This window comes from Calypte anna, chromosome 2 (assembly GCF_003957555.1).
Source record: "Calypte anna isolate BGI_N300 chromosome 2, bCalAnn1_v1.p, whole genome shotgun sequence".
Classification (NCBI taxonomy): Eukaryota; Metazoa; Chordata; class Aves; order Apodiformes; family Trochilidae; genus Calypte; species Calypte anna.
In genome coordinates this window covers 59,691,418-59,719,333 of record NC_044245.1, presented here as the reverse complement: position 1 = coordinate 59,719,333, position 27,916 = coordinate 59,691,418, and the positions used below count along the sequence as shown (strand labels likewise).

Genomic DNA, 27,916 nt, shown 5'->3' with positions numbered 1-27,916 from the left:
GATAGTAGGATGGGATGGGAATGGCCATGGCCTTATTTTGTTCTTAATGCCTCGTTTCCAATGGTGATGCAACATGATTTGGTCATGGTAGCATGGCATCAGAATTTCTGCAGCCCAACTATCAAGAGAGAAACAAATAAACAAAACTGCATTTGCAAAGACAACTGCCTCTTTTACCCAAAACTTACCATAACTGCAACACGTGTGAACACACACACGCACACACACACAGAGCAGCTCACCAAAATAACTTCATTTTACAAGCTGAGTAAAAAGTATGTTTGCACGTGTTCATCTGTGAAACCCCTGAAACCTCCCCTACACCCACCACCTTTGAAAAAAAAAAGAAAAAAAAAGCTTTCCTGTTTATGCAGAAACAAAACTTAAATGAGATTTTGTTTTCAAAGTCTCAGCCAGAAGCAATGCTTTACTGATGGATTTTATAAACACGGATCTTAAGTGCTTCCACTGAAGGCAATGGAAGAAGCTGCTACAAGATTTCAATGGTACAGATGAGGTTGAGACATAAGCGTGTGGTTATAACAAGAATGCTATCAAGCCCTTAAATATAGCAGTACTAACAGGCACTGCTATAATTAAACACACATGGAGAAAACAATATTTATTAGCTATTAATTATGTTCAGTCTAAATATGAAAAAAAAAAATCGCTGCTTTTTGTTTTTAATAGGTCTCTTACTTTGCTCATCATCTTAAAGCCTGTGTGCAGGATCTTCTTGGCTAGCTTGTAGTAAACAGTATCTGGTCTGTTGTAAGTCATTGCATTATCACACATCAGTTTAAAATCTGCCTGTAAAATAGAAAACAGAAGAACTGTCAACATTTTGAACTTCTTTGTTAAATGACTGGAAGATACCATTCTACCATGGCAGCTCTGCGAAGAACACAATAGTATTTTAGCAGAAGGCTCATGGAGTAAATGCAAGCCAAAAGGTAAGAGAGAATTGCAAATGACTGAACCTTTTGCAGATGACTGAGCATCTTCAAGATACTCAGTTCTGTTCAAAATTGGCTTTTCAATGGAGAAAAAACAAAAAACAAAAATAAAAGGTTTCCCTGAATGTCAAATTTCCTCTTTATTAAAAGGAGGAAATGGGAAATGGAAAAATACAGGGACTAAGGCACCAAGGTAAGTGCTTTTTCGTGTTTTTCCCACCTTCTAAATCAGACTAGACTTGAGGACAACATCAGAAGGATACAAAGTGTCTTACATATAATTCTAATTCTAGTAATTTGACCACTTCTTCAGTCATTTTCACTAAAACAAAAACCAAAAAAAGAAAACTTCAAAGCATAAAAAACAGTCTTCAAGATGCTCATTGCAAGCAAGAAAAGAACAGCCAATCCTGATATTGTCTTCTCCTTTGATTGGTTATCTATCATACATAATTTCAAGTAATTTTTGCTGATCTAAGTTCCCAAAAGTAAGGTGCAACATATACCACTGTAAACAGAACAAAAAAAATTTGTTACAGACTGAAAAGTTTTTTCTAGGGTGCCTTTTTCATCTCATGCCACTGTTTATGTCCATCAGCATGAATTTCACAAAGCTTTAGAGTATGTTCTTGGTTTCTACAGTAATTTTTAGAAGATTGTAACAGAATCTGGCAAATGCAGACCTTTCACAGAGAAAAACAAAGCAAGAAACACCTTCTAACACACACAATACACAGAAGGGCTCAGGTCTGAAAAAAATACGCATTGAAGTAATTAATGCAAGAAAGGCTTTCACAGACGAAAGACACCTTGGTTTATTGCTAAAGAGTTCTGAAATAACTAAATCTCTCTCAATTCACCTTGAATTCAGTGACTGATTTGTATTCATTCGCTGAGATTTTGTCCTTCATTGTACCAAAATCCATGGGATGCTTTATTATCATGGAATATCCAGGAGCGATGGCATCCGTGACTGGAAAAGCAAAAAACCCATGAGGATCTTTCCTAAAAATAAAAACAATACATTTAGATTTATATCAGCAAACACAGTTGTATTTTTTATACCGGTGGTATAAAAAAAATAGTACTACTTAGAAAGAAAAAAAATTAAAAGCACTCTCATAAAACAGAAGACAATTTGGCTGGAAAAGACCTTCCAGTTTATTAAGACCAACTGTTAACCTTGCACTGCCAAATCCACCACTAAACCACATCCTGAAGTAGCACATCTACACATCTTCCAAACACCTTGGAGATGGTGACGCAACCACATCACTGGTCAGCTTCTTCCAGTGCCTGACAACCCTTCCAGTGATTACATTTTTCCTAATATCCAATATAAACCACCCCTGGCACAACTTGAGGCCATTCAAGATCAACACTTGTGCAGTATCTGCTGCTACAGTTAGATCCCTACAAGTCCACGGGGCCTGACAGCATACATCCAAGAATCCTCAAGGCGATGGCTGATGTGCTGGCCCTCTCAATTATTTTTGGGAGGTCCTGGCAATCTGGAGAGATCCCAGTCAACTGGAAGTTGGACAGTGTTGTACCAATATACATGAAAGTCAAGAAGGAAGACCCTGGAAATGACTACAGCCCAGTCAGTCTAACTTCAGTGCCTACTAAAATTATGGAAAAGATTATTCTGAGATACTGAAAAACACCTAGAAGACAACTCAATCATTGGTCACAGACAGCATGGGGGGAATGTCCTGCCTGTCAAACTTGATTTCTTTTTTTGACCTAGCTGATCAAGGGAAGCAAGTGAGTGTAATATTTCTGGACTTCAGGAAAGCTTTTGATACTGTCTCCCATGGTATCCTCCTAGGTAAAATGTCCAGCATATACAGCTGGACAACCATGCAATACGACGGGTGAGCAACTGGCTCACAGGCCAAGCACAAAGAGTGACAGTGAACGAATGGGGTAACATCACACTGGTGACCAGTCACTAATGGAGTCCCACAGGGATCCATCTGTGGCCCAGTCCTCTTAACATCTTCACCAATGACTTGGATGCAGGACTGGAAGGAATTCTAAGCAAGTTTGCAGATGACACAAAATTGGGAGGAGGCATTGACTCCCTCGGGGGCAGGCAGGCCCTGCAGAGAGACCTCCACAGAGCAGAGAGCTGGGCAATCACCAAGCATGTGAAGCTTAACAAGGGCAAGTGACAAATTCGGCACCCAGGATGGGGCAGCCCTGGTGACAAATACAGACTGGGGAATGAGTGGCTGGAGAGCAGAGAGGGACCTGGGGGTCCTGGCTGATGGCAAACTCAGCATGAGCCACCAGTGTGCCCTGGCAGCCAGGGGAGCCAATCATGTCCTGGGGTTCATTAAGAACAGTGTCACCAGCCAGTCAGGGGAGGTGACTGTCCCACTCTACTCTGCACTGGTGCAGCCTCATCTCAAGTATTGTGTGCAGTTTTGGGCACTGCAGCATAAAAAAGATGCCAAGTTTTTGGAGAGCAGTCAAAGGAGAGCAACAAGGATGGTGAGGGGTCAGGAAAGGATGACTTATGAGGAGCAGCTGAGGTCACTTGGATTGTTCAGTCTGGAGGCTGAGGGGTGACCTCATGCAATATATGACTTCCTCACAAGAGGAGGAGATGGGACTGTCACCTATTTCATCACTCCTGTGACTGAAGAAAGGACTCGGGGAAATGGTAGGAAGCTGAAGCAGGGGAGGTTTAGGTTAGATATTAGGAAAAGGTCTTTCACCCAGAAGGCAGTTAAGCTCTGGAACGAGCTCCCCAAGGAAGTGGTCACAGCATCAAAACTGCCCGAGTTCAAGAAGCATCTGTATGATGCTCTCAAGAACATGGTGTAATCCTGGGGGTTGATGATCCTAGTGGGTCCCTTCCAAATCAGCATATTCTACAATTTTACCATTTCCTCATGTCCTATCGCTTCTTACTGGGGAGAAGAGACCAACATTCACCTTGCTAGAACCATCTTTCTGGCAATTACAGAAAGCAATAAAGTCTCCCCTGAGACTTATTCTCTCCAGACTAAACAGCTGCTCCTCATAAGACCTGTGCTTTAGACCCTTCACCAGCTTCACTGCCCTCTTTAGGCATACTCCAGCACCTCAGTGTCTTTCTTGTAGTGAAGGGCACAAACCTGAACACAGTTCCAGCCTCATCTTCCAGCCTCCAGTGCCCAGTACAGTGTGAGAACCACTTCCCTAGTTCTGCTGGCCATGCTATTTCTTGTACGAGCCAAGATGCTGCTGGCCTTCTTGGCCACCTGGGCACACTGCTGACTCATATTCAGCCAGCTACTAATACCCCGAGATATAAAATTACTTTAGTATCTGACAGTGGACACAGAATAAAAAAATATTTCATTTCATGAGAACAGTTCAATCTTTTAAAGTATTAAACTTCATAACTTTTTAAATTCCTATAGTAAGTCATTAATATTTAATACATTTCTAATGGCAAGATATCTTTTGTACCAAGTGCTTCCCCTCCAAAAGCTAGACCTGTATAGCTGGTAATGATTTTGCTCAACTGATCTTCAGAAATGGTTACTGAGTCTGATGTGGTTGCAAAGGTCAGCAAACACATTTATAGCCAGTCTTTAGGCACTATTTTCAAAGAGAAAACCAGGATAAGAATTTGAAAAGTGACACATATGAATATGCATTAGACATTGCTGACATAGCTGTGAGTACAATATGCTTAATACCTTTGAAGCTGGCGAAGGAAGTGTTCCAGTAATTGCTGGATTGGAGTGCTCTCATTTTCAGCTGCAGTTTGAGATGGAAATACAGGTAAGTGCAATCAAATAGAATACAGGTATACGTATTTATTTAAAAGTAAAAACAACACTGAAAATCATAACTACAAGTACAGCTTGCACAGATCTAATGAGACATAAATCTCAAAGCAGAAGTACATCAGATTTCTAAGCATTCAGTTACTATTTCTTCTCCTTTACTACTTACCTAGTTTAATTATACTAAAAACTAGTAGACATTAAATCAGATACTAAGCCTAGTAGTTGTAAAGAAATTATTAAGAAGGTGGAAGTAAGGTGTTACGGACTTTTATGACAAAAGAAAAGTGAAACTTCATTGCTGAAATACTACAGTCAGGAAATCCACATTCTTACAACATTATCTGTGTGATCCTGATCACTTCTTTACCAGAACATCCATGCAATTAGCACCTGTGAATCTTTTCAATCAAAAAGAAGAGCGACAAACAGATGCAGATTTGCTGACAAGACAGGTACTGATTAAAATTCTACTTCCTGTACAGATTAAACTATAAACACTACACTTTAATTAACTGTTCCATGCACATGGTTCAGAGAGACTGGCTTTCATGTGGAGTTAGAAAAACTAAGGAAGTATGCTGAAATCTAGAATTAAAACTCTAAATCTTTATAATGATAATGGAGAGATATTCCCTATTTCACTTGTAAGAAGAGATAATTTATATGCTTTTGAACAATATTTTCCAAACATATTAAAACAGAAGCCTCATCAACACAGGCATTAGTTTTTAGCTTGTCAATTTTTCAAGACCCCGTACTACCCAGAGATACAAAGCTTTGACTAGAAAACTTGAGTTAATCCTATCAGGTCACCTTGACAGTTGATGAGTAGTATTCCTCAATTAAATGTGCACTCATAATTAGAAAGTTCCTCAACAAACTACTTGTCCAGCCAACAGGCAGTGTTCCAAAGACTGAAAATATTCCCAAAGACCCAACTTTTCCCTACTAGGGTTCACTTCCCAGCATATGTGTACCTAGATCATGATGTATGTGAAAATTCTTCCAAGTAGTAGTTTCCACGAGAGAATGTGAAGGTTTAACATCAACGTTAAGGTTTAAAAATCAATGGCTAAAGGTAGAGAAAGCATGGCTAAATATGAAGGGATAAACAATACAGAAGTTACCACACAAACTGGTAAATATCTTGGCTGGTGATGAGAACTGGTAAATGAAAACTGCAGCACTACAGTCTTTAGAGACACTCTTGTCACGACTTAACTGCCATAGTTTTGCTGAAAATAGAGACATTCTAAATTAAAAATCCACCTAGGTTAAAAAAAAAAAAGACTAAAACCAGCTAGGCTGTCTACCTGATTTTTTCACTTGAACTAAGCAAGAATTTATTTCAGATACTATGACCATTGCTCTGTAAATGATGAGAAGGAATTAGGGGAACACTACACATAATACTTCTATACTAGCTTTATTCTGCCAAGCAACAGAAAACAGACAGATTTCCTTGGTAAGCTCAGTCACATGAAAAGAAAGCAGATAAAAGCCAGGAACAACAAGAGGAATTTTGATTTTTCAAATAGCAGACAGTTCTGAATGTTGGAAAAAGTAAAGTCACACTAGATTTCAGCAAATCTTTATGTAAATTTTACATTTTGGTACCTTTGACAAAAGCTTTGCTGCACATGCTTTTAAAACCACCCAAGATGATTTAATTTTTCACACTGCTCACCTGGCTGAGTTCTGCATGCTCTGACAGGACGATCTGGAGGAGGTTCAACCTCCACTTTTTTCCCAGGATCAAAGTCATCAATTTCTCCTTCAGTGTCACACTGTTCTTTTTCCCTTTTCCTCTTTTTCTCTTCCTAGCATAGCAGGAAGAAGGCAGATTTTAGAACATACATGGAATGTGCAATACCACATATCAAAAGGTAACAGGCAGCTATTTTTCATTTGGAATACTGACTCTACATTTGAGCCATAGTATGGTTTAAACAACACTGCATACATTTTCACTGTCACTTTTGCCATTTTCTTCTCTAATTAAAACGAATATTGCTGACCTTTTTGGTTTTTTGTATTTAATACACTATTATTATAGCATTAAATATTGTACCTTTATTGAAAAGAATGTTAAGCTCTGAAGCTATTTATATGGAAAATTTCATCAGCTACACAAGAAAGTAAAGGAAGTTAGTGTGCTACTCAGTACAGACAGGTCTGATGCTCTGTTTTTTAAACAGGAATCAGTAAACCATGCGATAGTTTAGGCAGCCTAAAAAAGAACCATGCTCTGTAACAGAGGTAAAAATTAATGATTTCTTCCTGAGCTTCAAAGCGAAGGCATACCTGAATCATTCTATAACCTTACTATTCATGTTTGCACAGAAAAGCATTCTTTCATTAACCTTGTTTAGACTAGTTTTGTTACTTATCTATCCCTTAGCTTCACACTCTGGAGAGGTCCGTTGCTTACCAAAGAAGCTTGCATCAAGGACATCACTGAAAGACTTTCTAACTTTGTACATCACACCATATCCACTGCTGCTGTTTCATGTGGGCACCAATGATAAAGCCAGGTGCAATCTGAAGACTATTAAGGACTACAAAGCTCTGTCAGTGGCTGTGACAGACTTGGGAGCACATATACTTTTTTTATCAATCCTTCCAATCACAGGGAAGGGGCTTGGAGGGGCCAATCAGATTCATTACAACAGTGATGTCACAGCCAGGGCTTTGGCTATTTAGGGTATGGGACTTATTGTGAGAAACCAGGTCTCCTACAGGCACACAGGGTCTACCCTCAAGGTAGAGGGAGAGCATCCTGGGCAACAGGCTTGGCAATTCAGTAAAAAGTGCTTTAAACCAGAGCTGCTGGTCCAGAGTATCCTCTTTACATCCCACAGCTACCACTTTGAGGCCAGCTCCAGTTTGGACAGGGATCAGGGTTAAATGGAGCACAGGGGCAGGTGATATAGTGGGGGTCTGCTACAGGCCAAAGGAAGACCAAGCAGATACTGCCCTCTATAGATGGATAGGGGAAGCATCACATTACCAAGCCCTGGTCCTCATGGGGGACTTCAACCACACCACTATATGTATGTTGGAGGGACAAGACAGCAGAGCACAAGCAGTACGGGAAGTTCTAGGATGCATTGATGATAACTTCCTTCTCAAAGTGATTGAGGAAGCACCAAGAAAAGGTGCTATGCCTGACCTTCTTCTTACCAACAAGGACAGGATGCTGGACTGTAACATGAAGGTTAAGGGCAACATGAAATGGTGAACATGAAATGGTGGAATTCTAGATACCTAGGGATACAAGGAGGCTACACTGCAAGCTCAATACCCTGGACTTCAGAAGAGCAGACTTTGATCTTCTCAGGGATCTGCTTGGTGGGGTAACATGAGATAAAGTCCTGGAGGGGAGAAGGACCCAAGAAAGCTGCTCAGTATTCAGAATCACCTCCTCCAAGCCCAGCAGCAATGTGTCCCAACAAAGAGGTAGGCACACAAGAATGCCAGGAGGCCTGCATGGATGAACAAGGAGCTCCTGGACACAGTTACATGTGGGGGAATAAAAAAGCCTACAGAGGATGGAAGCAAGAACTGGCAGCCTGAGAAGATTACAAAGAAGTTGTCCAAGCAGCCAGGGATCAGATTAGGAAAGCTAAAACCCTGACAGCATTAAAAGTGGTCACACCCCCCAAGTTAGGGAAAGTGAAGTCAGGGACTGTGAGAAGGAAGATCTGCCCACAGTAGGACAAGAGCAGGCTTGAGGCCATCTAAAGAACCTGAAGGGGTACAAGACCATGGGATCTGACAAGATCCATCCATGGCTCCTGAGGGAACTGGTGGATGAAGTTGGAAAGCCACTATCCATACTACTTGGAGAAACTGTGGGAGTCTGATGAAGATCTTGCTGACTGTAAAAGGTGAAACATAACCCTAATTTTAAATAGGAAGACTTAGAGAACTAGAGGCCAGTCAGTCTCACCTCTGTGTCCAGCGAGATCATGGAGCTTATCATCCTGAAGGCTCTGCTAAGGCACATGGAAAATGTGGAGGTAGTTGGTGACAACCAGCATGGCTTCACCAAAGGCAAATCATTCTTGACAAACCTGGTGGCTTTATGGTGTGGTCACAGTGTCAGTGGATAAGGGGAGAGCAACTTACATAATCTACGTAGACTTGTGCAAAGCATTCAACACTGTCCCACAAAATATCCTGGTCTCTGAATTGGAAAGACATGGATTCAATGCATATGGCAGATAAGGAACATGACCAGATGGCAGATAAGGAATTGGATGGCTGGTCACACTCAAAGAGTGGTGGTCAATGGCTTGATGTCCAAGTGGCAGCCCCTGATGACTGGCATTCCTCCAGGGTCAGCATTGAGACCAGCGCTGTTTTATTTCTTTGTCAGCAACATGGAAGTTTGCTGATGACAATGAGCTCTGTGGTGCAGCTGATGTGCTGGAGGGAAAAGATGACATTCAGAGGGACCTTGACAGGCTGAAGAAGTGGATCTGTGCAAACCACATGATGTTCAATAAGGACAAGGGCAAGGTGCTGCACATGGGTTGGGGCTATACTAAGCACACACACAGGCTGGGCAGAGAACAGATTGAGAACAGCCCTGAGGAAAAGGATTGGGAGTGCTGGTTGATGAAAAGCTCAACATGGGCTGGCAATGTGCACTAGTAGCTCAAAAAGTCAACTGTATCCTGAGCTGCATCAAAAGAAGTGTGGCCAACAGGTGAAGAGAGATGATTATTCCTCTCTCCACCACTCCTAGGGAGGTTGTGAGTGCCTCATCTGTTGAGGTGTTCAAGGCCACACTGGATGGGACTTTGACCCAACCAGGTCTAGTGGGAAGTGTCCCTGCCCATGGGGGTGTGAAACTAGATGATCTTTAATGTCCCTTCCGACCCAAACCATGCTACGACTCCACGAGTCTCTGATTTGTTTCCATACACTAATAACCAGATCCTAGAAAAAATAGTCTAAACAAAACCCACAAAGGGAAAACAAATGAGCAAAGGGAAAACACATAATTTGACCTGAGGCTCTAAGGTCTTAAAGACAGTTATTAAAGACAGTTATTTTGCTACATTTCAAGTCTGAGCCATACTCTTAAATGGAACATTTGAAAAATGTTTCTGCAAAGTAACATTTTCCACTACCTGCCCTATATTCATCTTGAAATGTCATATGTTAGCCATACACACATTTGAAGTAGTAACAAAAATAGTCATATGAGTTTTACTATAACTACATGATGGAAAAGAATTAATAAAGCAGAGAGGCCAGAGAATTGTTAGTACACAGCAGAAATACTATTAAAATGGCACTATACAGGTAACTATTGTCAATGTCTTCTTCCTGATTTTCCTGAAGGTTCATCACAGACAACTAAGGTGACCATGCTATTTGATACTAACAAAACCATAAATCCCAGCATGTGTTTTTTTCTGAACATAAGCCAACAAGACTATTGTTTTGGATCAGTTTTTGGAAAGTTGTTTCGAGTAAACATATCAATTTCAATATCCAATAACTTGGCATATCTCAAGAAGATAAATGCTATCTAGATTTATTTAGAAAGCTGAATACACCCTCCTCAAGGGATAGAAAAACACGTTTCTGACCTGGCTGAAATACAGAACTTAAACCCCAGGATATTCATATTTACAGACAAAACAAATGGCTATGGAAAATAAGCACAAAGCCCAAGCTATTACTTTGTTAAAAAATAATTACAGGGATATCTCTTTCAAATGAGAGAAATACACCAACACACACAGGGGTTTTCTAAATTTCTGAAATGCTGCCTCCAAATATTAATTTTATTGCAACAGTGATAAAAATAAAAAAGATACTCTACACCAGACTTTAGATCTGAGAGGTGCACATGAAGAAGACTGGTATGTCTGAATTCTAAAAGTCACATCTTACCTTTCTCTTTCTTCTTTCCTCATCATCTAGATGCTTTTCTTTATCCTTCTCAGACTTTTTTTTCTTTTTCTTCTTCTTTTCTTTATGTCGTTCTCGCTCGTGATCTGATCTGTCATCATAGTAACTAGAATCATGCCCTGACCCAGAAAGTTCAGTCACTTCACTTCCTCCAACTTTGAGTACCAGCTTCAGAGGTTTTTCCAAAGGTTTATCCACATAATCTAAATTAAAAAAAAGCATGACATTTCATAAACATACATGGAGATTATAGCATACAGCAATTACTGACACTTCTTCTGAAAGTACTATTTATAAGAACTTGCTGTAGTTTGAAAATCTATGACATAGATTTTGAGAGAGAAATAATAACTAAGACTAACAAATCCAAGCAAAGAAACAGTTGTCCAGCACATTTTACATGGTAATTTTCTAAAAACTTGTAATACTTAAGGAGGTAACTCCACATCTTTCCTTCAAAACATCGCAAGACCTTTGTAAGTGTCAGGTGAAACCAAGTATCACTGAACCAGAGCTGTAACTGGAATCTGGAACCTATGAGCAACACCCATATGAACCATGATGATGCTTAGTCTCAAAACACAGAATCACAGAATCATCTGGGTTGGAAAGGACCTCAGAGATCATCAAGTCCAACCCTTGATCTACTTCCACCGTGGTTCCCAGACCATGGCACTGAGTGCCACCTCAGTCTCTTCTTAACAACCTCCAGGGATGGAGAATCCCCTACTTCCCTGGGCAGCCCATTCCAATGCCTGATCACCCTCTCTGCAAAGAATTTCTTCCTAATATCCAACCTAAACCTCCCCTGGCAGAGCTTAAGTCCATGCCCTCTTGTCTTGCTGGGAGCTGCCTGGGAGAAGAGACCGACCCCCCCCTGGCTACCCCCTCCTTTCAGGAGTTGTAGAGAGTGATGAGGTCTCTTCTCAGCCTCCTCTTCTCCAGACTAACACCACACCAGCGTCCCAGCTCTAGCTCCGCGTTCTCAGCGCTCCTCTCAAGCCGCCGCAGCCTGGACGCGACAGCCGCCCAGCTCCTCCCCACCACCGCCGGAATCACGGCTCAGCAGCCCCGCAACACCCCTGCCCTTCTCCCACAGCGGGACGGCGGCGGTCCAGCCCCGGCGCTCCCGCCCGTTTCCCGCAGCTCACGCATTCAGACGAGCGCCTTTCTCTCCAGACACTCTGCTGCGACCCAGCCCACAAAAAACACGTCGGGTCCTGCCGACGATCACGGCAGAACTCGCCCCCCGGTACAAAGACGGCTCCTCCCGCTCTGTACTGCCCCTGGTCCTTACCGCCGTATGAGGTAGCAGAGGCCGAACGCCATTCCGCCTTCTCTGCTTTGTGTTTCTTGTGCTTCTTCCCCATCGCTGCTCCAGAGGCCACAGCCTCCCCTCAGACGCTCCGCCGGAAGCGGCCGCGGCTCAGGGACTCCTTCCGTTTGCGGCGGAGGAAGATCCAGGTCAGAGAGGGAGGGCGGGGCAGCAGCTCCCCAGCCCGCCTTTTACGAAAAGCCGGCAGCGGTGTTTCCCTGGGTCGGGTCCGCTTCGCCTTCGAGCAGGTTCTTTTCCTCTCTTTGTTCGGCAGAGGCGTAGCCCCCGCAGTAGTCAGGGTGCTGACGGGACAGAGGAGCTGCCCTAGTCCGCGGGTGCGTCTGCGTCCCCCCGCATCGCAGTGCGCTGCTCTCGGGGCTGTGTCTGGCGTGGGAGCTGTTCCTGTCCCCACCGTGGGGGCCCCTGAGGGAGGAGGGGGCTCGCCCTCCCACGCGAGTCCCTTGGCTGGCGTCGCTGTTTCCCGAGGGAGGAGGGATGGAGGGAGGGAGGTCCCGGTTCCGGTCCTGGTCTCGGTCCCCATCCCCATCCCGGCAGCACGGGGATGGTCACGGCGGATACCGTCCTCCGGCCATTGCCGTTGCCGCGCTATCGGTGCTGACAGTCTGCTTCTCCTTGGTGTATGGCTTTCTCCCCAGGAGCGAGAGGGATGGACGAAGCCGCTGGGGATTTGAAGCAGGCGCTCCCAAACGTGTGTGACAACGTTCAAATACACGTGGAAGTTCATCAGAAATCAAGCAGGTCTCTCTGAGCGGAATTTCACTTGCCGCAACTCGTATCTGTTGCCTTTTGTCCTGGCGTGTTGCCTGCTTTATTTTCTCCCATGAGTTTTCACTAAGCTGTCTCTTCTTGAGCTTTAACAAACCGGTTTCTCTCAGCTTCTCCTTATGTGTCATAAGTTGGTGGCCATATTCCGGGCTTGCTCAAGTATAACATTGTGTCTTGAACAGCAGACCCCAAAACTCCACACAGTGCCCCAGGTGTGGAAACGTGGTCTCACAAACAGCCAGCAGACACTCACTTTCACAAATGTTTGCACTCTTGGTGTTACTTGCAGCAGGGGCACAGTGCTGACCACCAATACTCCTGGGTTCTTTTCTGCAAAGCTGCTTTTCAACCAGTTGGCCTGTGGTCTGTAATGTTGTCTGGGCAGTAGATGGAGAGACAGGAGTTCACATTTACTTTTGTTACTTCAAGCAGTTCCTGTAAAACTCCCTCTCCAACTTGCAGAGGTCCCTCTAAATGGCAGCCATGCTCATTAGTACTACTATCAGCTCTCCCTGTGTTGGTGTTATCCATAAACTTGCTGCAGTTGCTTGCCATTTCATCATCTGGGGTATAAATGAAGTTTTAAAATAGTCCCAGTATTGACAGCATCACCCCATCTTTCCCTGCCTAGCTAAGTTCTCATTAGTCTTTGTGCTTCTAGTTAGCTCTCTGAGATGGAAGTCTAGCCACCTTGTTTCCCATTTACCTAGTCCTTAGTGATTTGGCTGTCTGGATACTATGAGAGAGTCTGCCCAAGGTGTTGCTAAAGTCAAGGCTTAAAATATCCACTGCTCTTTTTTGTCAGACTTAAAAGACAAGGAACAGGAAATCCATGCTGGGAATGTATCACTGACATTTCAAGATTAAGTTAAAGCCTTTCTGAAATCTTAAAAAACGCTACTCCTTTTCCTGTAGTTTCTGTCTTTGATTTCCATTCTTGAAATCTAGCTGTGCCATTCAGTGTTCCCTGGACAAAAATCATTATTACCATATGACAAAAGCAAATAGTATTCTTTGGCTTGTGTCTTTTAATGCCCAAAGTAAAAACAAGTATTAAAACTGGCTCCTTTTGCAAACAAACTGAATTTGATAGGGTTTTTTTTTCCCAGATTATGTTGGGAGGGTTAAGTGGGATTTGTTTGGTTTTTTTTTGTGGGGGTTGCAATTTTAGGGGTTGTTTGTGGATATTTTTTTGTGTGTGTGATGGTTTTGTGGTTCTGGGTTTTTTTTTTAAACAAAAGCTGTTTTCCATGTAGTATGCTTCCATTGTGTATGAAATAAAAGGCTGATGTTAGTTTATACTTCATAAAAAATGTCAGTACCATAAATAACGCTATTTCTTTTTTGTTAGTGTGGCCAAAAAAGAAGATATCAGGATGAATGTCTTAAAGCTGCTGAACAGGCATAACATCGTGTTTGGTGATTACAAGTGGACAGAGTTTGATGATGGTTTCCTTAGCAATAATGTACAGTCCGTGTCAGTTGTGGATACAGAGCTGAAACTGAAAGACAGACAGGTATTCACAGTCAAAGAGGTACAACTCACTTCATGTGCATATGAATTACTTTTAGACTAGTGATAGCCTTAGGACATAAGCAAGACAAAGTCTGTTGGATGATATAGTATCCTTTATTAGACCAACTGGTATAAACAGGAAAAAGTGGGTAAGTTTTTGGGCCTACACCTATTAGTAAGGTCTGAAACAGAAGTTGTAGGCTTTTGGGCTGAATGCCAGCTGAGAACTGCGACTTTCTTATGTTATAATTAGCTTTGAACAAGAAAGACAATGCATTAAATGTCTTTTTCTGTCCCTTCTAGCCTATTGACTTAAGCAAAAGCAGTCTTTCTCTTCATATTTTTCATCTGAATGAAGAAGGACCAAGTTCTGAAAACCTGGAAGAAGAGAATGAGGATATCATTGCAGCTAACCACTGGGTGCTACCAGCAGGTACTTGTGTGGTATTTCTGGAAGTTCTAGAGCAATTACACTGAATGAAAATCTTTGAAAGGCTAAAAGTGTTTATAGCGTTACTTGTTAAAGGTGTTATTTGTGTATATACTTTTATATATTTTTATACATTGTCTTTTGTCAGTGGATTGAATGTATTTTGACATTTTTCTTTATGGTTTGGACTGAACTACAACACTTAATTTTATTTTTTTTTTAATACTTATGGTTGGGTGGAAGTAACTGGTCTCGTGCATTGAAGCATATGGTTTTAACCCTATAATCCACATTCCAAATCCCAAAAAACCTCATCAGTTTAAACATTCATTTTCCAGAATCCACTGCTGACTTCAGTCCCCTGAGACAATGCTGCTCTTATATTTGGAACAAAGAAACAAACTAAAGAAGACACTCCTTAGGGTGTCTTCTAAAAAGATGAATAAGGCTTTGCTCTGCAGGGGAGCATGGCCTGCCTGCTACTGTCTTGTGCTTGGGGAAGTTGGTTTCTGCACCTGGCAGCAGAAGTACAGGTGTGAGCTTAAACTCAAACAGATGGTGATTCTGACACTGATTATTGCTATTTCTGTGTTGTAAAAAGCCTGACTCTCCATTATATTTCTCATGGGGAAGAATACAATGTGATACTTTGACATTATTCCCATATTTTTGAGGTTTATAAATGTTAAGTCATTATTGCATTTTGTGGAAAGCTGGAAATTTACAGGTAAAAATGATTGATACTCAAATCACATTTTTTATGCATTATTCAGCTATATGCTTTTTATTTTCCTCTATATTTTGGTGTTAAAAAAATTTTAAAAACAGAAAATAAAAGGAAAAAAAGAAAAAAATTAAAAAAGGCTAAATGATTAAGTTGGGCCTAGAGCCACCCTTCCACTTAAACTTTCATAGCTCTTTATTTTGGGGAAATGTAGGTCCATGCCCTGTTGAGGTAGAAAGAGATATTTTTCCTTTCATGGTAACAAACTTCATGGTAACAAACTGATAAGATTAATCTGCTCTCACAATTCTTTGTGGAAACAGAAATTGTGAAACAGCTGTCTGTTCGAAAGAAGTGACTGCATCTCAAGAAAAATAACTCGTGTGTCTTTTCCCAAATATTTTAATTCTCTTGTATATCTTAATCCTTTGTTTTAGTTGACAATAGTTTGGAAACTGCTTTGTTCTGGGATGGTAATTTTTCTTTTTTTATATATTTATATCTTTTTTCTTTTCAGCTGAATTCCATGGCCTTTGGGAAAGTCTTATATATGACATTGAAGTAAAATCACATGTAAGTTAAAAATGAGTAACAATTAAAATTGCTTGAGGGGAAGTAAGTTGAAATGTATGAAGGTTGCTCCATCACAAAGTTATTTGGAAATCACCAGCTCAAGTAAGGATTCTGGTATCTGCTTGTTATGCTTCTGTATTTTGAAAGGTAGTATAGTATACTATGGTGTAGTATTATCTATTTTGCAAAGCTTTATATTCTTATTAAAATCTATGCAATTTTTGATTGTTACATACTTCTATGACATACATGGAACAAAAGAAGTCAGAGCTGATGTTTCGGGTATCTCAGTATCTCAGACATTGATATGCACTACTGTGAAGTCAAGTTTTGAAAGAAATCCTAGTTTCTCAGTGAAGCTGGGTTCAGTGATGCCCATGGCACAAATTATAAAGAATTTCTCCATATGCATTGGTTTTATTTATGGAAATTTTAAGTTTAACAGCTGAAGGTGTTGTTTAAGTCTTAGAACTTAAAATCCCTGAGCTTTTTGCTTTTGCTTCAGACGCATTCATGAGGCTGTGTGGAAAAAAAGAAAATAAATTAACATTTTGTATGATATGTTGGCTATCCTTCAAGTAGGAAGCCTTAAAGGCAAAGGAATAGGCTGTCCTCCTGTGCCAAAAGACAAGCTGGTGGGGAATAAGACTGGCCTGGCTGAACAGAAAAATCTTGGGAAGAAAACGAGAGTTTATGGCCTTTGGAAAGAGGGGCAGGTGTGAGGTATTATTCACAGACTCACAAGTTACCCTTGCTGAGACAAACTTTATTTGCCTGAGGGTCCTATTTTTACTCAGCCCTTCCCTAGGATCTGCCCGCAAGACCCTCTCTGGTATCTCCTACCAAGGTCCAGTATTTTTCCATTGTTTTTCCAGTGTTTTTCCACCCTTCCTTCTAGTAAACAAGGTAACTTCACTAGCCCATTCCTTTCTAATCACCCATGTTAACTTTGTCACAGGTCCCCCTTTCTTGTTTTAGCAAACTTATTAATTGCACAAGTTAATACAAACTAAAGATAAACAAATATCAACAGAATGAAACCTCCCAAGATAATAACTCCCCTTAACAATTTTACAAAAAGGTTTTCCCCCTCCCACTTCTCAAATTTTGATGTTCATGCAGTACAAGCCATCAGAACGATGTCCATAAGGAAAAAATTCAACAGCAGCACAGAACCTCCTGGACTGTGAATGGCTGGCTGAGTAGGCCCTCCAGCAAATATCTCCCTTGTTAAAATCTCCTCTGAGAATCAGGACCTACACCTTCAGGACTGAGTAAAACTCTTGTTATTAAAACACTGCACCTTGTTTTAAGGCTCATCAGTTGCATGTTTTTCTAGATGCGGAGAAGAAAATGGGTGAAAAAAAAATAACTTTAGGGAGATTTAGAAAATAGAGCATTCTTTGAAATTCATTTTCTAGTTCTCCTTTGTTAAGGTCCCAAAAGAGTTCTTGTGTCTTTGATATGGTTTATTTTTGATGATAAGGCAATTTTGGTAACTTTCTGGCACTACAAGAGAGCATGTTGCTATCAGCTGTACTTGAAGTGCTCCTCTTCTACTGGCACTCTTGTACCTTGAAGTAAACTAACAGAGCAAACTAAAGCAGTACAAGTTTTCTATGTATTTTATGATGGACTAATTTCCACCTGGTTTTGTTCCATTAATTGATCTACTGTGACCATACATAATGATATGACAGAAATTGTGGGTGCAGGCTAGGAAGAAGGGAATGAGAGTTTACCTGTTTGTTTCTGGAAGCAGCTAGACAATTCATTAGAAGTAATGTCACCCAGCACTCTTTACTGTTCATGCTAATGCACATTGAATGATTTAACTGAAGCTCAGTAACTTGGTCCCAACCTGAGTGGTGGTAAGACTTTTTAAAAAAACCAAAACAGTTCCATGAGGTTATGATCTAGTTTAAAGATTCTGTACATTTATCAAAGGTGATGATAACAGCTTGTAAAACTGTAGTATTGTAATCTGAAATTTAATAATTGTGATCTGAGTGAAAACAAGTGATTCAATTCAATTGCTCTTCTGACAGCACACACTAAGATGTTTATTGTGCTCGTTAAAAGCAAAACAAAACAAAAAAGTTTTTGGACACAAATGACTAATTCTTTAGCTTGTTCATAATACTGTAAATACCAGTATTCTTACTTAAGTTTTTATAATCATCTTTAGTAAAGCAAAGCATTCCAATGAGTGTACTTCTGAATGTATAAGGTCAGTCAATTGACCTTAATTTATCTGGTTTATCAATTAACACAACACCTGTCTTGATTATGGAATTGTTTTCCAAATCATCTGTGAAATGACAAGACTTAGTTTAATTAGACTTAATCGTGAACTAAATAACAGCAAGTTGATTACTGTTTACTCTTAAGAGTATGCTGGTAGGAAGAAATGGTAGTTTTGATGACTAAAGCTAGAACTACTTAGGTTTTGTAAAGGTAATCGTGATGAATGTTCATTCTTTAATCTGGGGAGTTGGGTGGTGTGGTTGAACTCTACAGACTGAAATTGTTGCTGTGAATTTTCATAGTAGTACAGTGTCTATGTTGTATTGAAAAACATGCTGGATGAAGCTCAGATTTTTGCTTGGGCAAGAGATCACAGGATTACTACTGTGTTACCTACTAACACAGATCAAAGGAAAATGAAAATAATATGGGATCAGTTGTTATAGGTAAAAATCAGCATAGACTCACACATGAAGTTCATATTTATTTTGTTGAAAGAATTATCTGCTTCCTAATTCTAGATAATTCTAAAATGAAGCAGCATTGCTTTTAAAAGCAAGTATTCAAGGAACTACATGTAGCTTCCCTTATTTGGAAGGAAACCCCACTTGTGCCTAGTACATGCTCTTCTTTTTCCTGAGTGCAGGAAGGAAATGAATGCCCAGCCTTTGCAAGAAGAAAACTTGTCTATGACTAAGAGGCATGACCTCATTTTTAATATTTTACACAATAGACATAATCCAAAGATTGCTTCTATTTGTAGTTGTATTTGCTTACATCTCTAATTTGTATCTCTTTTTCTTCTCTTCAATTAGTTACTTGATTATGTGACGACAACATTACTATTTTCTGACAAAAATGTTGACAGCAACCTGATATCGTGGAACAGAGTTGTTCTTCTTCATGGTAAAAATAATCTATCTTAAACCAAGTATATTCATAAGCCACCTCTTTATACTTTCCTTCTGGAAAAACTTTTACTGTATTTCTGTGCCCACTGATACTGGGTGTTCTGTTGCCAAGTATAAAGGCAGTGCACATGCTACTTTTGTTATTACTGTGTCAGTAAAACTAATCTTCAGACAGTCTTAGCTTACTGTGGAGGTTATACCATGAATAAGATTGACATCTACTGAATCTATCTTCTTGCAAAATGCAGCTTGTTATTTATTAATTATTATTTTGTCATCGAGACTGGTATAGTGGAAATATTTGTTATGAGTGTTGATTACAGTTAAGTTATAATTCAGTCTAGAAGCTGCAAGATGGTTGCTGTTTTTTTTTAAACTACTTTAGACTGTTTACCTATGATAAATATATTTAATTTTAGTAATGAAGTAATTGTCATGACAAATTGTGATCACAACTATGATTTCTTACTGAGAAATACACAGTTTGTTGTATTTCAAAATATATTTACACTGTAATTACATTACTGGCTTTGAAGTACTGTGACCTGATTGATTTTATCAGTTTGTTTAGTGCCCACATATCAACTTTCATATATTCATACTTTGTTTAACTATGGTTGTACTTGTCTGTTTAGAATGTCAGTGTGGCTGTTCCATAGGGTGTCAAGTCAGATCCAAAAGGTTTGACTCAGAGCATAGTTTTAAGATGCTCTGGGTTGCCCTGAGGCAGGTATTTCTGTGAAAGGGAACAGCTGATCAAACTGGGGATGTATTTCTGGTTTGTCTGTTCGAAGGTATTTTTCAGGAAGATGCAAGTTTAAGCATAGCAATGTTTTTGAGAGTCTTAGTAAGCATAAGTTGTGTTAAGAGTGATACAGTTTGTTTCTGTGGCTGTTGAATATTTTGACTTTATGGTGTCTGCATACAAACTATTACACTAACTATTCTATTAAATACAGACAAAGCTCAGCTCTAGGAACGTAGTGAATAAGGATGTTCTCAAAATACCCTGATGTTCATAATCATTGACTGCTGTGGTTTTATCCTACAATTCATGCTGTAATGAAATAACAGTAGTTAAACAGATACATCATTAGCAATCTGATGCAGAATCTGAGTGACTTATGGATTTGATTTCAAACCAGGCCCTCCTGGAACTGGTAAAACTTCTCTCTGTAAAGCACTGGCTCAGAAGCTGACAATTCGACTGTCATACAGGTAAATAATTTTTTTTTTTAATTTTTACTTAAGTTTACTATTGTCAATTGTTTTTCAGTAGCCCAAAGATATTTAATATTTGATTTCAAGTAACTGGTGCCACGTGCCAATGTTCATAGCTGTATAGAACACCTAGCTAGCATTAAAATGATCTGATGGAGAAACAGGGTAGAATATTTTAATGCCATTTAAAATGTGTAATTATTTGTGTCCAGGTATGTCAGATAAATTCCAGTGGCAATATAATTATTTGTGCTCAAGTTTTACATCAGTGGACAAAGGATCACAGAGTATTGAGCCTGCTATTTGTATCTTCATGTTGAAGAAAATCTGCTTTGAACTGGGAGTGATTCTATGACCAGTTTGTTTTGTACTTGGATTGTCTGAATGTCACAGGCTGCAAAGGTCAGTCTGAGTATCAGACAAGTCATGAGAGTTAACCTTAAAATTCATAGGAACTTAATAAATTTATATAAAAAAAATTGTTGTATGAAGTTCTAGGTGTAATGCAATGTGTACTTATTGGATTAACTCTATCCAAGCTGAATTTGTCATAAACATGGGCTCTATAACGTGTGCTTGAGATATTTTGACCTAAGGATGTGCATGCTGAGCTAAGTAAATACGCTTCATGCTTTTATGTATTCCTCTTATACTGAATAAAATCTTACAAGAACAAAAGAATGAGGCCATTAGCATGGTAGCTGCTAATGGCTTAAGTCATAATGAGGCCATTAGCATGGTAACTGTTATTTAAACTATATGTAAATAGCACTTGTTCTAAGGAAGATACTTTGATACCAAATTAATATAAGGAATTTTATTGAGTTATGTTTCTCAAAATGATAGCTAAACTCAAAACAGGTGTTAAGTTTTGAAAAGTAAGAAATTTAAAGTACTAATTCACAAAAATTCAGGGTTGAAATAAAGAGAATGAGATTTAAAGGAGTTAATGTTATCACTGACTTATTTTCAATAGAGCTGACACTTTTCCCTTCATACCCTAGGTATAGGTATGGACAGTTAATCGAGATAAACAGCCATAGTCTTTTCTCTAAATGGTTTTCTGAGGTACGTACTGATGTAGCTAATTAAGTATACAGCTTTAGAAATCACAGTTTTCTGATGAGTTGTTTTATAAAAGAAATGTGTGCACCAAAGAGAACTCAGAACAATTAACGTGTTTAAGAACACTTAAATAGAAACTATATTAGCAAGTAATTTTAAAAAGCATTTGTTCCTATCTTTAAATGTGCTAAGGTTTAGAAAGTTGTGTGATAAGGAAAGAGCTAAATGTATGTATCTGCTGTCTTTCTAGAGTGGCAAGCTTGTAACCAAGATGTTCCAGAAGATTCAAGAGTTAATTGATGACAAAGATGCTCTTGTATTTGTTCTGATTGATGAGGTATGATTCTAATAGCATTGGTGTACCTAAAATCTAGGAGAAAGTAAACAGATGGAAGCAAACTGCAAGAATGGAGCATATTTATGCTTTTTTGTAAGTTACATAACTTTGTGCAGAAATCTTGACTACTGAGGTTTTGAGAGGACCACAGTAAGATTTGAAGGCAAATTCCAGCTGAAAATGAAGCTAAACCTGCCTTGGTGGAACTTACCTTGCTGCTGTGTGTTTACAAGTAGTATTGTTTCAAACTTCAGAGTACCCTAACTTTTTAAAATTATGCTCTAACATAGGTTGTAAAGCTCTGAAAAGCACTATTATGGTTCAGTTTGTTGTCTAGATTCCCTTCAGACTTCCATACATAAGCAGGTTAGGAAGTATGTTCCTCATTACCATTGTTATATTGGAGTTCCTATAGGAAAGCTCATTTTCAATTCAGTGTATTCATTATTCTGTTGCATGTGTTGCCCCTACACACATCCAAAATTTACTTAAAAGACAGACTCCATTCTGCTGTCTAAACAGAAACTTCACTCACACTTTGCTTCCTTGACATCCCTTTCCATCTCTCTGTCAATTCCTACTTAACAAAAGATTTTGAAAATGAAGCTTTAGTTGCCAGAAATAAGTCTACAAAGGTCTGAGTTATTAGCTCTCTGACAGCACTCTAAATGTGCAGTCTTTTATGGGTTTTTTTTTTGTGTCTGGTGATGCTTTTTTGTTGATGGTGACTTTTTTGTTTGGTTGGTTGGTTTTTTGTAGGTGGAAAGCCTCACTGCAGCCCGCAGTGCCTTCAAGGCTGGCACAGAGCCTTCAGATGCTATTCGTGTGGTGAATGCTGTACTGACACAAATAGATAAGATTAAAAGGTAAACTCTGTCAGTTTTGGGATCCCCACTAAATCTTGATTCCTACTTGGAATGCTATACCAAACTGGTTAATGAACTATTCTTTGTTAAGGGTGCTAACTCTGAAAAGAAATAGGATTAATCCAGTAGAGTATTTTGCATGTAACTGAGACACATCTACAGATGTTATTACATTGCTGAATGAGAGGAGTGCTTATTTCATGAAATGGCTTAAGTCATAAGAAGGAAGGTATCAACTTGCCAGTCACAAAAGGAGGTAATTTTTGTACATGTGACCTAAAAATTTTCTTTTATCTTGAAGGTATCCCAATGTAGTTATCCTAACTACTTCAAACATTACGGAGAAAATTGACATGGCCTTTGTAGACAGGGCTGACATAAAGCAATATATTGGACCTCCATCTATTGCAGCAATATTTAGAATATATCTTTCTTGCTTGGAAGAACTGATGAAGGTAATACTTTGAAAGCAAGACTATATATGTCCTATTTTAATAAATTTGACATTTTAATCATACTTTCTAAGCAACAAAATGCACAAATTCCTTATCTGTAGTTGCATGCTTACTGTAGAATTTAATTTTTCACGTGGTTAAATTTTTCATGTAACACTTTATAACTCTTCTTTCTAGTGTCAAATAATATATCCTCGACAACAGCTCCTGACTCTGAGAGAGCTAGAGATGATAGGCTTTGTAGAAAATAATGTGTCAAGGTTAAGTCTTGTACTAAAAGAAATCTCAAGGTAAGATTCTGAAATTCTACATTTATATCTATTCACATATAGATACATGTGTATGTCTTGTGGAATAATGTCTAAAAGTAATAGCATTTCACAACAGCTATTAAGAGTTAGTGCAAAACCTGTTAGGGCACAAAAAGTAGATCAGAATTTGTTAACATTTCTTAGTTTCAGGTCTGGCTTCTGGTTTCTGCTCTGCTCTTTGAAGTCCTCTTGACAAATTGCTCACTGGATTAGTATGATATTAGTGAGATGCCCCAAGTTCCAATGGATATTGTGAACTGCAGAGCAGTTTAGTGGAAGTAGTCTTGTCTTTAGTTCCTTTCTTGGAATGCCTTTCAGCTTATTTAGTTTTTAGCATCAAAATATACCTGGACAGAAGCAAAGGGAAAAAGAGTGAAGTGCAAATGGAGGGTGTTATGATTTGCTGAACATGCTAACAGTGCAAATGGTCTTTCACTGCAGCATGACAGTTCTTGACATGATAGAAATGGCATTCACAGTATCAAGCAATATTTTTTTCCAAAGTGCTGGCCCCTGTGGAACACATTAAAATAACATTCATGAAGTCAAGAAAGTGTGTTTTCATTCTGTTCTTGAAATATGCCATCTTATCCACTGCTCTCTGGAGCAAGAAAAAAGCAAGAAAGTTCTTACATGGATATAGGTTTGGGCTCTGCACACAGAGTGATGCTTGGAAGAGATGGAAACATACCAAGTAGGTAAGACAAAGGAAACTGTATGTAAATGGTGAGGAGGAGAGAAACAGGTCCAGCCTTCAAAACAGATTTTTTAAGTCCTTCAAAGTGTGGCTGGAAGGTTATGTGTATACCATACCCTTTCAATGTACAGTCCCCCAGATTCATGAGTGACGTGAAGGGCATGATAAAAGCTTTGGCAGGCAAACGTGACTACTCTGTTTGTGTATCCTTGGTTGCTTTTCTGTATCATACAGCCTTCCACAGGCTGAATTTATTTTTTCACATCCTACTTCTACTGAAAGTGCAAGTGACCTGATGAACTGTGATTTGAGGGTTTTTTTTTTTTGAGGAACTTATGGGAGAAACACAGAAAGAGGACAGGTCTTTAAGAGTGGATATTTAGCATTTAAGCAGCAATTGTCTCTATTTTACTATAGAAGAAGTGAAGGTCTTAGTGGCCGGGTCCTGAGAAAACTTCCTTTCCTAGCACATGCACTTTATATTCAAGTAAGTTTATTCTATTCATTATATTCTGGTTTGGGTTTGAGACACATGGAAAGACATTTGGACATTGACTGAATTAAAAAATTGGGCCTGAACCCCCTTTTGAATCCAAATTGCAGCTTTGTAGACTTAGACAATTTTGTGTTGCCTGTAATTTAAAACAAGATTGAAGGAAATGTGTGGGATTGGCCTTTCTAACAGCATTCTACATTTAATTAAATATTGATTCTCTTATAATTTCTTGTTGAACTTCCTGACACTTTGTAAATAGTAAGAATTTGTTAACCTTTTCTAAAACAAATCCAGAGTAACAGTGATATTTGCATAGCTTGACTGACTTTACTATGCTAGCTTGTTTAAAATAAACCTACAGTTTGTAACATAGAAGTCATATAATTCTGTTTCAAATACTGTGATTTCTTTGTAAAATATTATGTATACCTATTGCTGTAATGTGTCTAACAAAATATTTTCTTATTTTCAGTCCCCCAGTGTTACAATGGCAACATTTCTTCAAGCTCTTTCACTTGCAGTAGACAAACAATTTGAAGAAAGAAAGAAACTTGCAGAATGTGTTTGATACTCTACTGCTTTCTTGTTTTCTGTATTGTTAACATGAGAAAATACATATTTTTAATACAAACTTCAATTTTTAAGCATCTGTAAAATAGATAGTCAACACCTTAAAAACCTGCATATGCCTAGTTTAGTTTTTCAAAACATTCATTAAATAAACAATTAAGAAATTTTACTGCATATTTTTCAAAAGCTTTATTTCAAATGCTAATTAGAGAACTGTAAAAGTTATTGCTAAAAGTCAGTTTTCATCTCTTGAAGTTAGTAAAAGTGGGCAGACTTCTGTTCCTTCTTTCTTAATTACCAACTTTCTATCCATGCATCAATTTTTATACTTCTGATTTCTTATATTTTTAAGAGCAATAGAAATTCAGTCTTTGGATATTGTACCTCTGCCATAAGCGCAGAGGTTACTGTTACTGTTTCTGAAATAAATAAGTGTAAAACAAGGTTTTGAAGTGCTCAATGATAGCCCAAACCTTTTATACCAACATCTCTTTACCTTGAAATTTACTATAAAGTATTACTTTTTAGTTACATCAGATTCAAAAAGTTAAAAATCAAAAAATCATTTAAATATTTTATAGTACTACTTTTTTGTATTGTTACAAGGATGTGAACAAGAGGGTACTATGTTTTCTCATGGAAGAGTAGCTACCATGTATAGGAAAGGATCTTTAAAATGCATGGAGTTGGGTTTTGATGTGTTTTATAAACATGCATAGAAGTTACAATGGACTGTGGAAAAAATATTTTGTAGTATGAAAGCCAGGAAGTGCATGCATCCAGTTCCTAAAGGAAACAGAGTCAACTTTTATATGGTAATTATATATTCTGTCAATATTGTTTACAAAATTGTCAACTCCTTTATCTTTTCTATCTATACATATTTTATCTGCATTCAGCTAAAAAAAAAATAAAATGTTAGGGGAATGATTAGGAAGTTAAATTTTTCTTAAATGAGGATAAAAATGTGGAATTTAAGTTGATGATACCCAGTTTGTGTTATTTAAGTCAATGTTACACATTCATGAGTTGAAAGGTATTGTAATGATGTATTTCTATTGATGAACACTATAGTATGGCAGACTTTGGTCTCTTCAAGGATCTGCTTAGTAGTGTAGAAGGGGACAAAGCTCTGGATGGGAAGGGAGCCAAGGAAATCTGCTCCATATTCAAGGATCACCTCCTCCATGCCCAGGGCCAATGTGTCCCACTGAAGAGGAAGGCTGCCAGGACACTTGTGTGGGTGAGCAGGTTCACTTTTGTGTTAACTCCTGGACACACTGGACAAACTGTCCTGGACAAGCAAAGTTTACAGAGAGTGGAAGCAAGGACAGATACCCTGGGAGTACAGAGAAGTAGGCAGAAAAGCAAGAGATCAGGTCAAGATTTGGCAAGGGGGGTGGGTTAAGGGCAACAAGAAAAATTTCTATAGGTATGTCAGTGACAAGAGGAAGACTAGGGAAAATGTGGGCCCACTCCAGAAGGAAACAGGAGAGCTGGTGACCCAAGATGTAGAGAAGGCCGAGGTACTCAGTGACAACTTTGCCTCTGTATTCACTGGCAAGGACTCTGGTCACAGCCTCCATGTTACAGAAGCCAAAGGCAAGGACTGGGAAAAGGAAGATCCCCCCACTGTAGATGAAGAGCAGGTTCAAGACCACCTAAGGAACCTGAAGGGGAACAAGTCCATGGGACCTGATGGGATTCACCCACAGCTCCTGAAAGAATGGGTGGATGAAGCTGAAAAAACCACTGTCCCTCACACTTGAAAAGTCATGACAGTCTGGTGAAGTTCCTGCTGACTGGAAAAGGAAACAACCCCCATTTTCAAAAAGGGAAAAAAGAAGACCCAGGGAACAACAGGGCAGTCAGTTTCAGCTCTGTGCCTGGCAATATCATGGAGCAGATCCTCCTGAAGGCTCTGCTAAGGCAAGCAGATAACAAAGAGGTGGTTGGCGACAGCCAACATGGCTTCACTAAGGGCAAGTCCTGCCTGACTGATTTGGTGGCCTTTTATGGTGGTGTCACAGCCTTGGTGGATGAAGGCAGAGCAACAGACAGCATCTACCTGAATTTGTGCAAAGCATTTGACACTGTCCTGCACAACATTCTGATCTCTAAACTGGAACAATATGGATTTGATGGGTGCACCACTCATTGGATAAGGAACTGGCTGGATGGTCACACCCAAAGAGTTGTGTTCAATGGCTCAATGTTCAAATGGGGATGAGTGAGGGGTGGTGTTCCTCAAGGGTTGATACTCAGACCAGTGCTATTTAGTATCTTTGTCAACTACATGGACAGTGGAATCGCATGCACTCCCACCAGTTTTAATGATGACACCAAACTGGAGAAATGAACACTCCGGAGGGAAGGGATGGCATCCAGATGGACTTTGACAGGTTTGAGAGCTGGGCTTGTGCAAACTGCATGAAGTTCAGCAAGGCCAAATGCAAGGTTCTGCACCTGAGTTGAGGCAATCCCATGTACCAATACAGGCTGGGAGGAAAAAGGATAGGGGACAAGTCTGAGTAGAAGGACCTGGGGGTGATGGTAGAAGCTAAACATGAGCTGTCAATTTGTAGCAAGGAAACAAGGGAAAATGGTTTAAAACCTGAAGAAGGGAGATTCAGGTCAGACATTAAGATAAAATTCTTCTCCTGTGAGGATGGGGAGATGCTGGAACAAGTTGTCTGGGGAAGTTGTGGCTGCCCCCTC

General features: G+C 39.4%; 2 protein-coding genes across 11 annotated transcripts in view; one reads left to right on the top strand and one right to left on the bottom strand.

Moving 5' to 3' along the window:
- The window catches only part of BRD9 (bromodomain containing 9), a 29,404-nt gene extending 17,303 nt beyond the window's left edge, over positions 1–12,101 (bottom strand). For 8 of the 10 annotated variants that reach the window (XM_030445929.1, XM_030445933.1, XM_030445930.1 and 5 more), the window contains exons 1-6: positions 11,976–12,101; positions 10,661–10,881; positions 6,435–6,567; positions 4,655–4,715; positions 1,817–1,961; positions 700–810 (exon numbers count right to left, since the gene is read on the bottom strand). In XM_030445929.1, the coding sequence (XP_030301789.1) occupies positions 700–810; positions 1,817–1,961; positions 4,655–4,715; positions 6,435–6,567; positions 10,661–10,881; positions 11,976–12,048 (744 nt within the window). In that variant the 5' untranslated portion in view covers positions 12,049–12,101. Of the gene's footprint in view, positions 1–699; positions 811–1,816; positions 1,962–4,654; positions 4,716–6,434; positions 6,568–10,660; positions 10,882–11,975 lie in introns of those variants that run through there. The other 2 variants (XM_030445934.1, XM_030445938.1) reach the window with 2 other exon arrangements.
- Positions 12,102–12,165: 64 nt separating this feature from the next.
- Positions 12,166–25,372, top strand: TRIP13 (thyroid hormone receptor interactor 13). Its single transcript, XM_008502489.2, has 14 exons — positions 12,166–12,241; positions 12,650–12,752; positions 14,131–14,296; positions 14,599–14,728; positions 15,967–16,022; positions 19,085–19,175; positions 20,326–20,398; positions 21,406–21,469; positions 21,717–21,803; positions 22,563–22,669; positions 22,971–23,124; positions 23,302–23,414; positions 24,550–24,619; positions 25,101–25,372. The coding sequence occupies exons 2-14, from the start codon at positions 12,661–12,663 to the stop codon at positions 25,194–25,196; spliced, it is 1,299 nt and encodes a 432-aa protein (XP_008500711.1). The 5' UTR covers positions 12,166–12,241; positions 12,650–12,660; the 3' UTR covers positions 25,197–25,372.
- Positions 25,373–27,916: the final 2,544 nt, after the last annotated feature.

Coding starts and splice junctions, on each gene's coding strand:
- TRIP13 (XM_008502489.2), top strand. CDS start 12,661: ATGGACGAAGCCGCTGGGGATTTGAAGCAGGCGCTCCCAAACGTGTGT. Junction 14,297..14,598: donor TGAAACTGAAAGACAGACAG/GTATTCACAGTC, acceptor TGTCCCTTCTAG/CCTATTGACTTAAGCAAAAG. Junction 20,399..21,405: donor ACAATTCGACTGTCATACAG/GTAAATAATTTT, acceptor TTCATACCCTAG/GTATAGGTATGGACAGTTAA.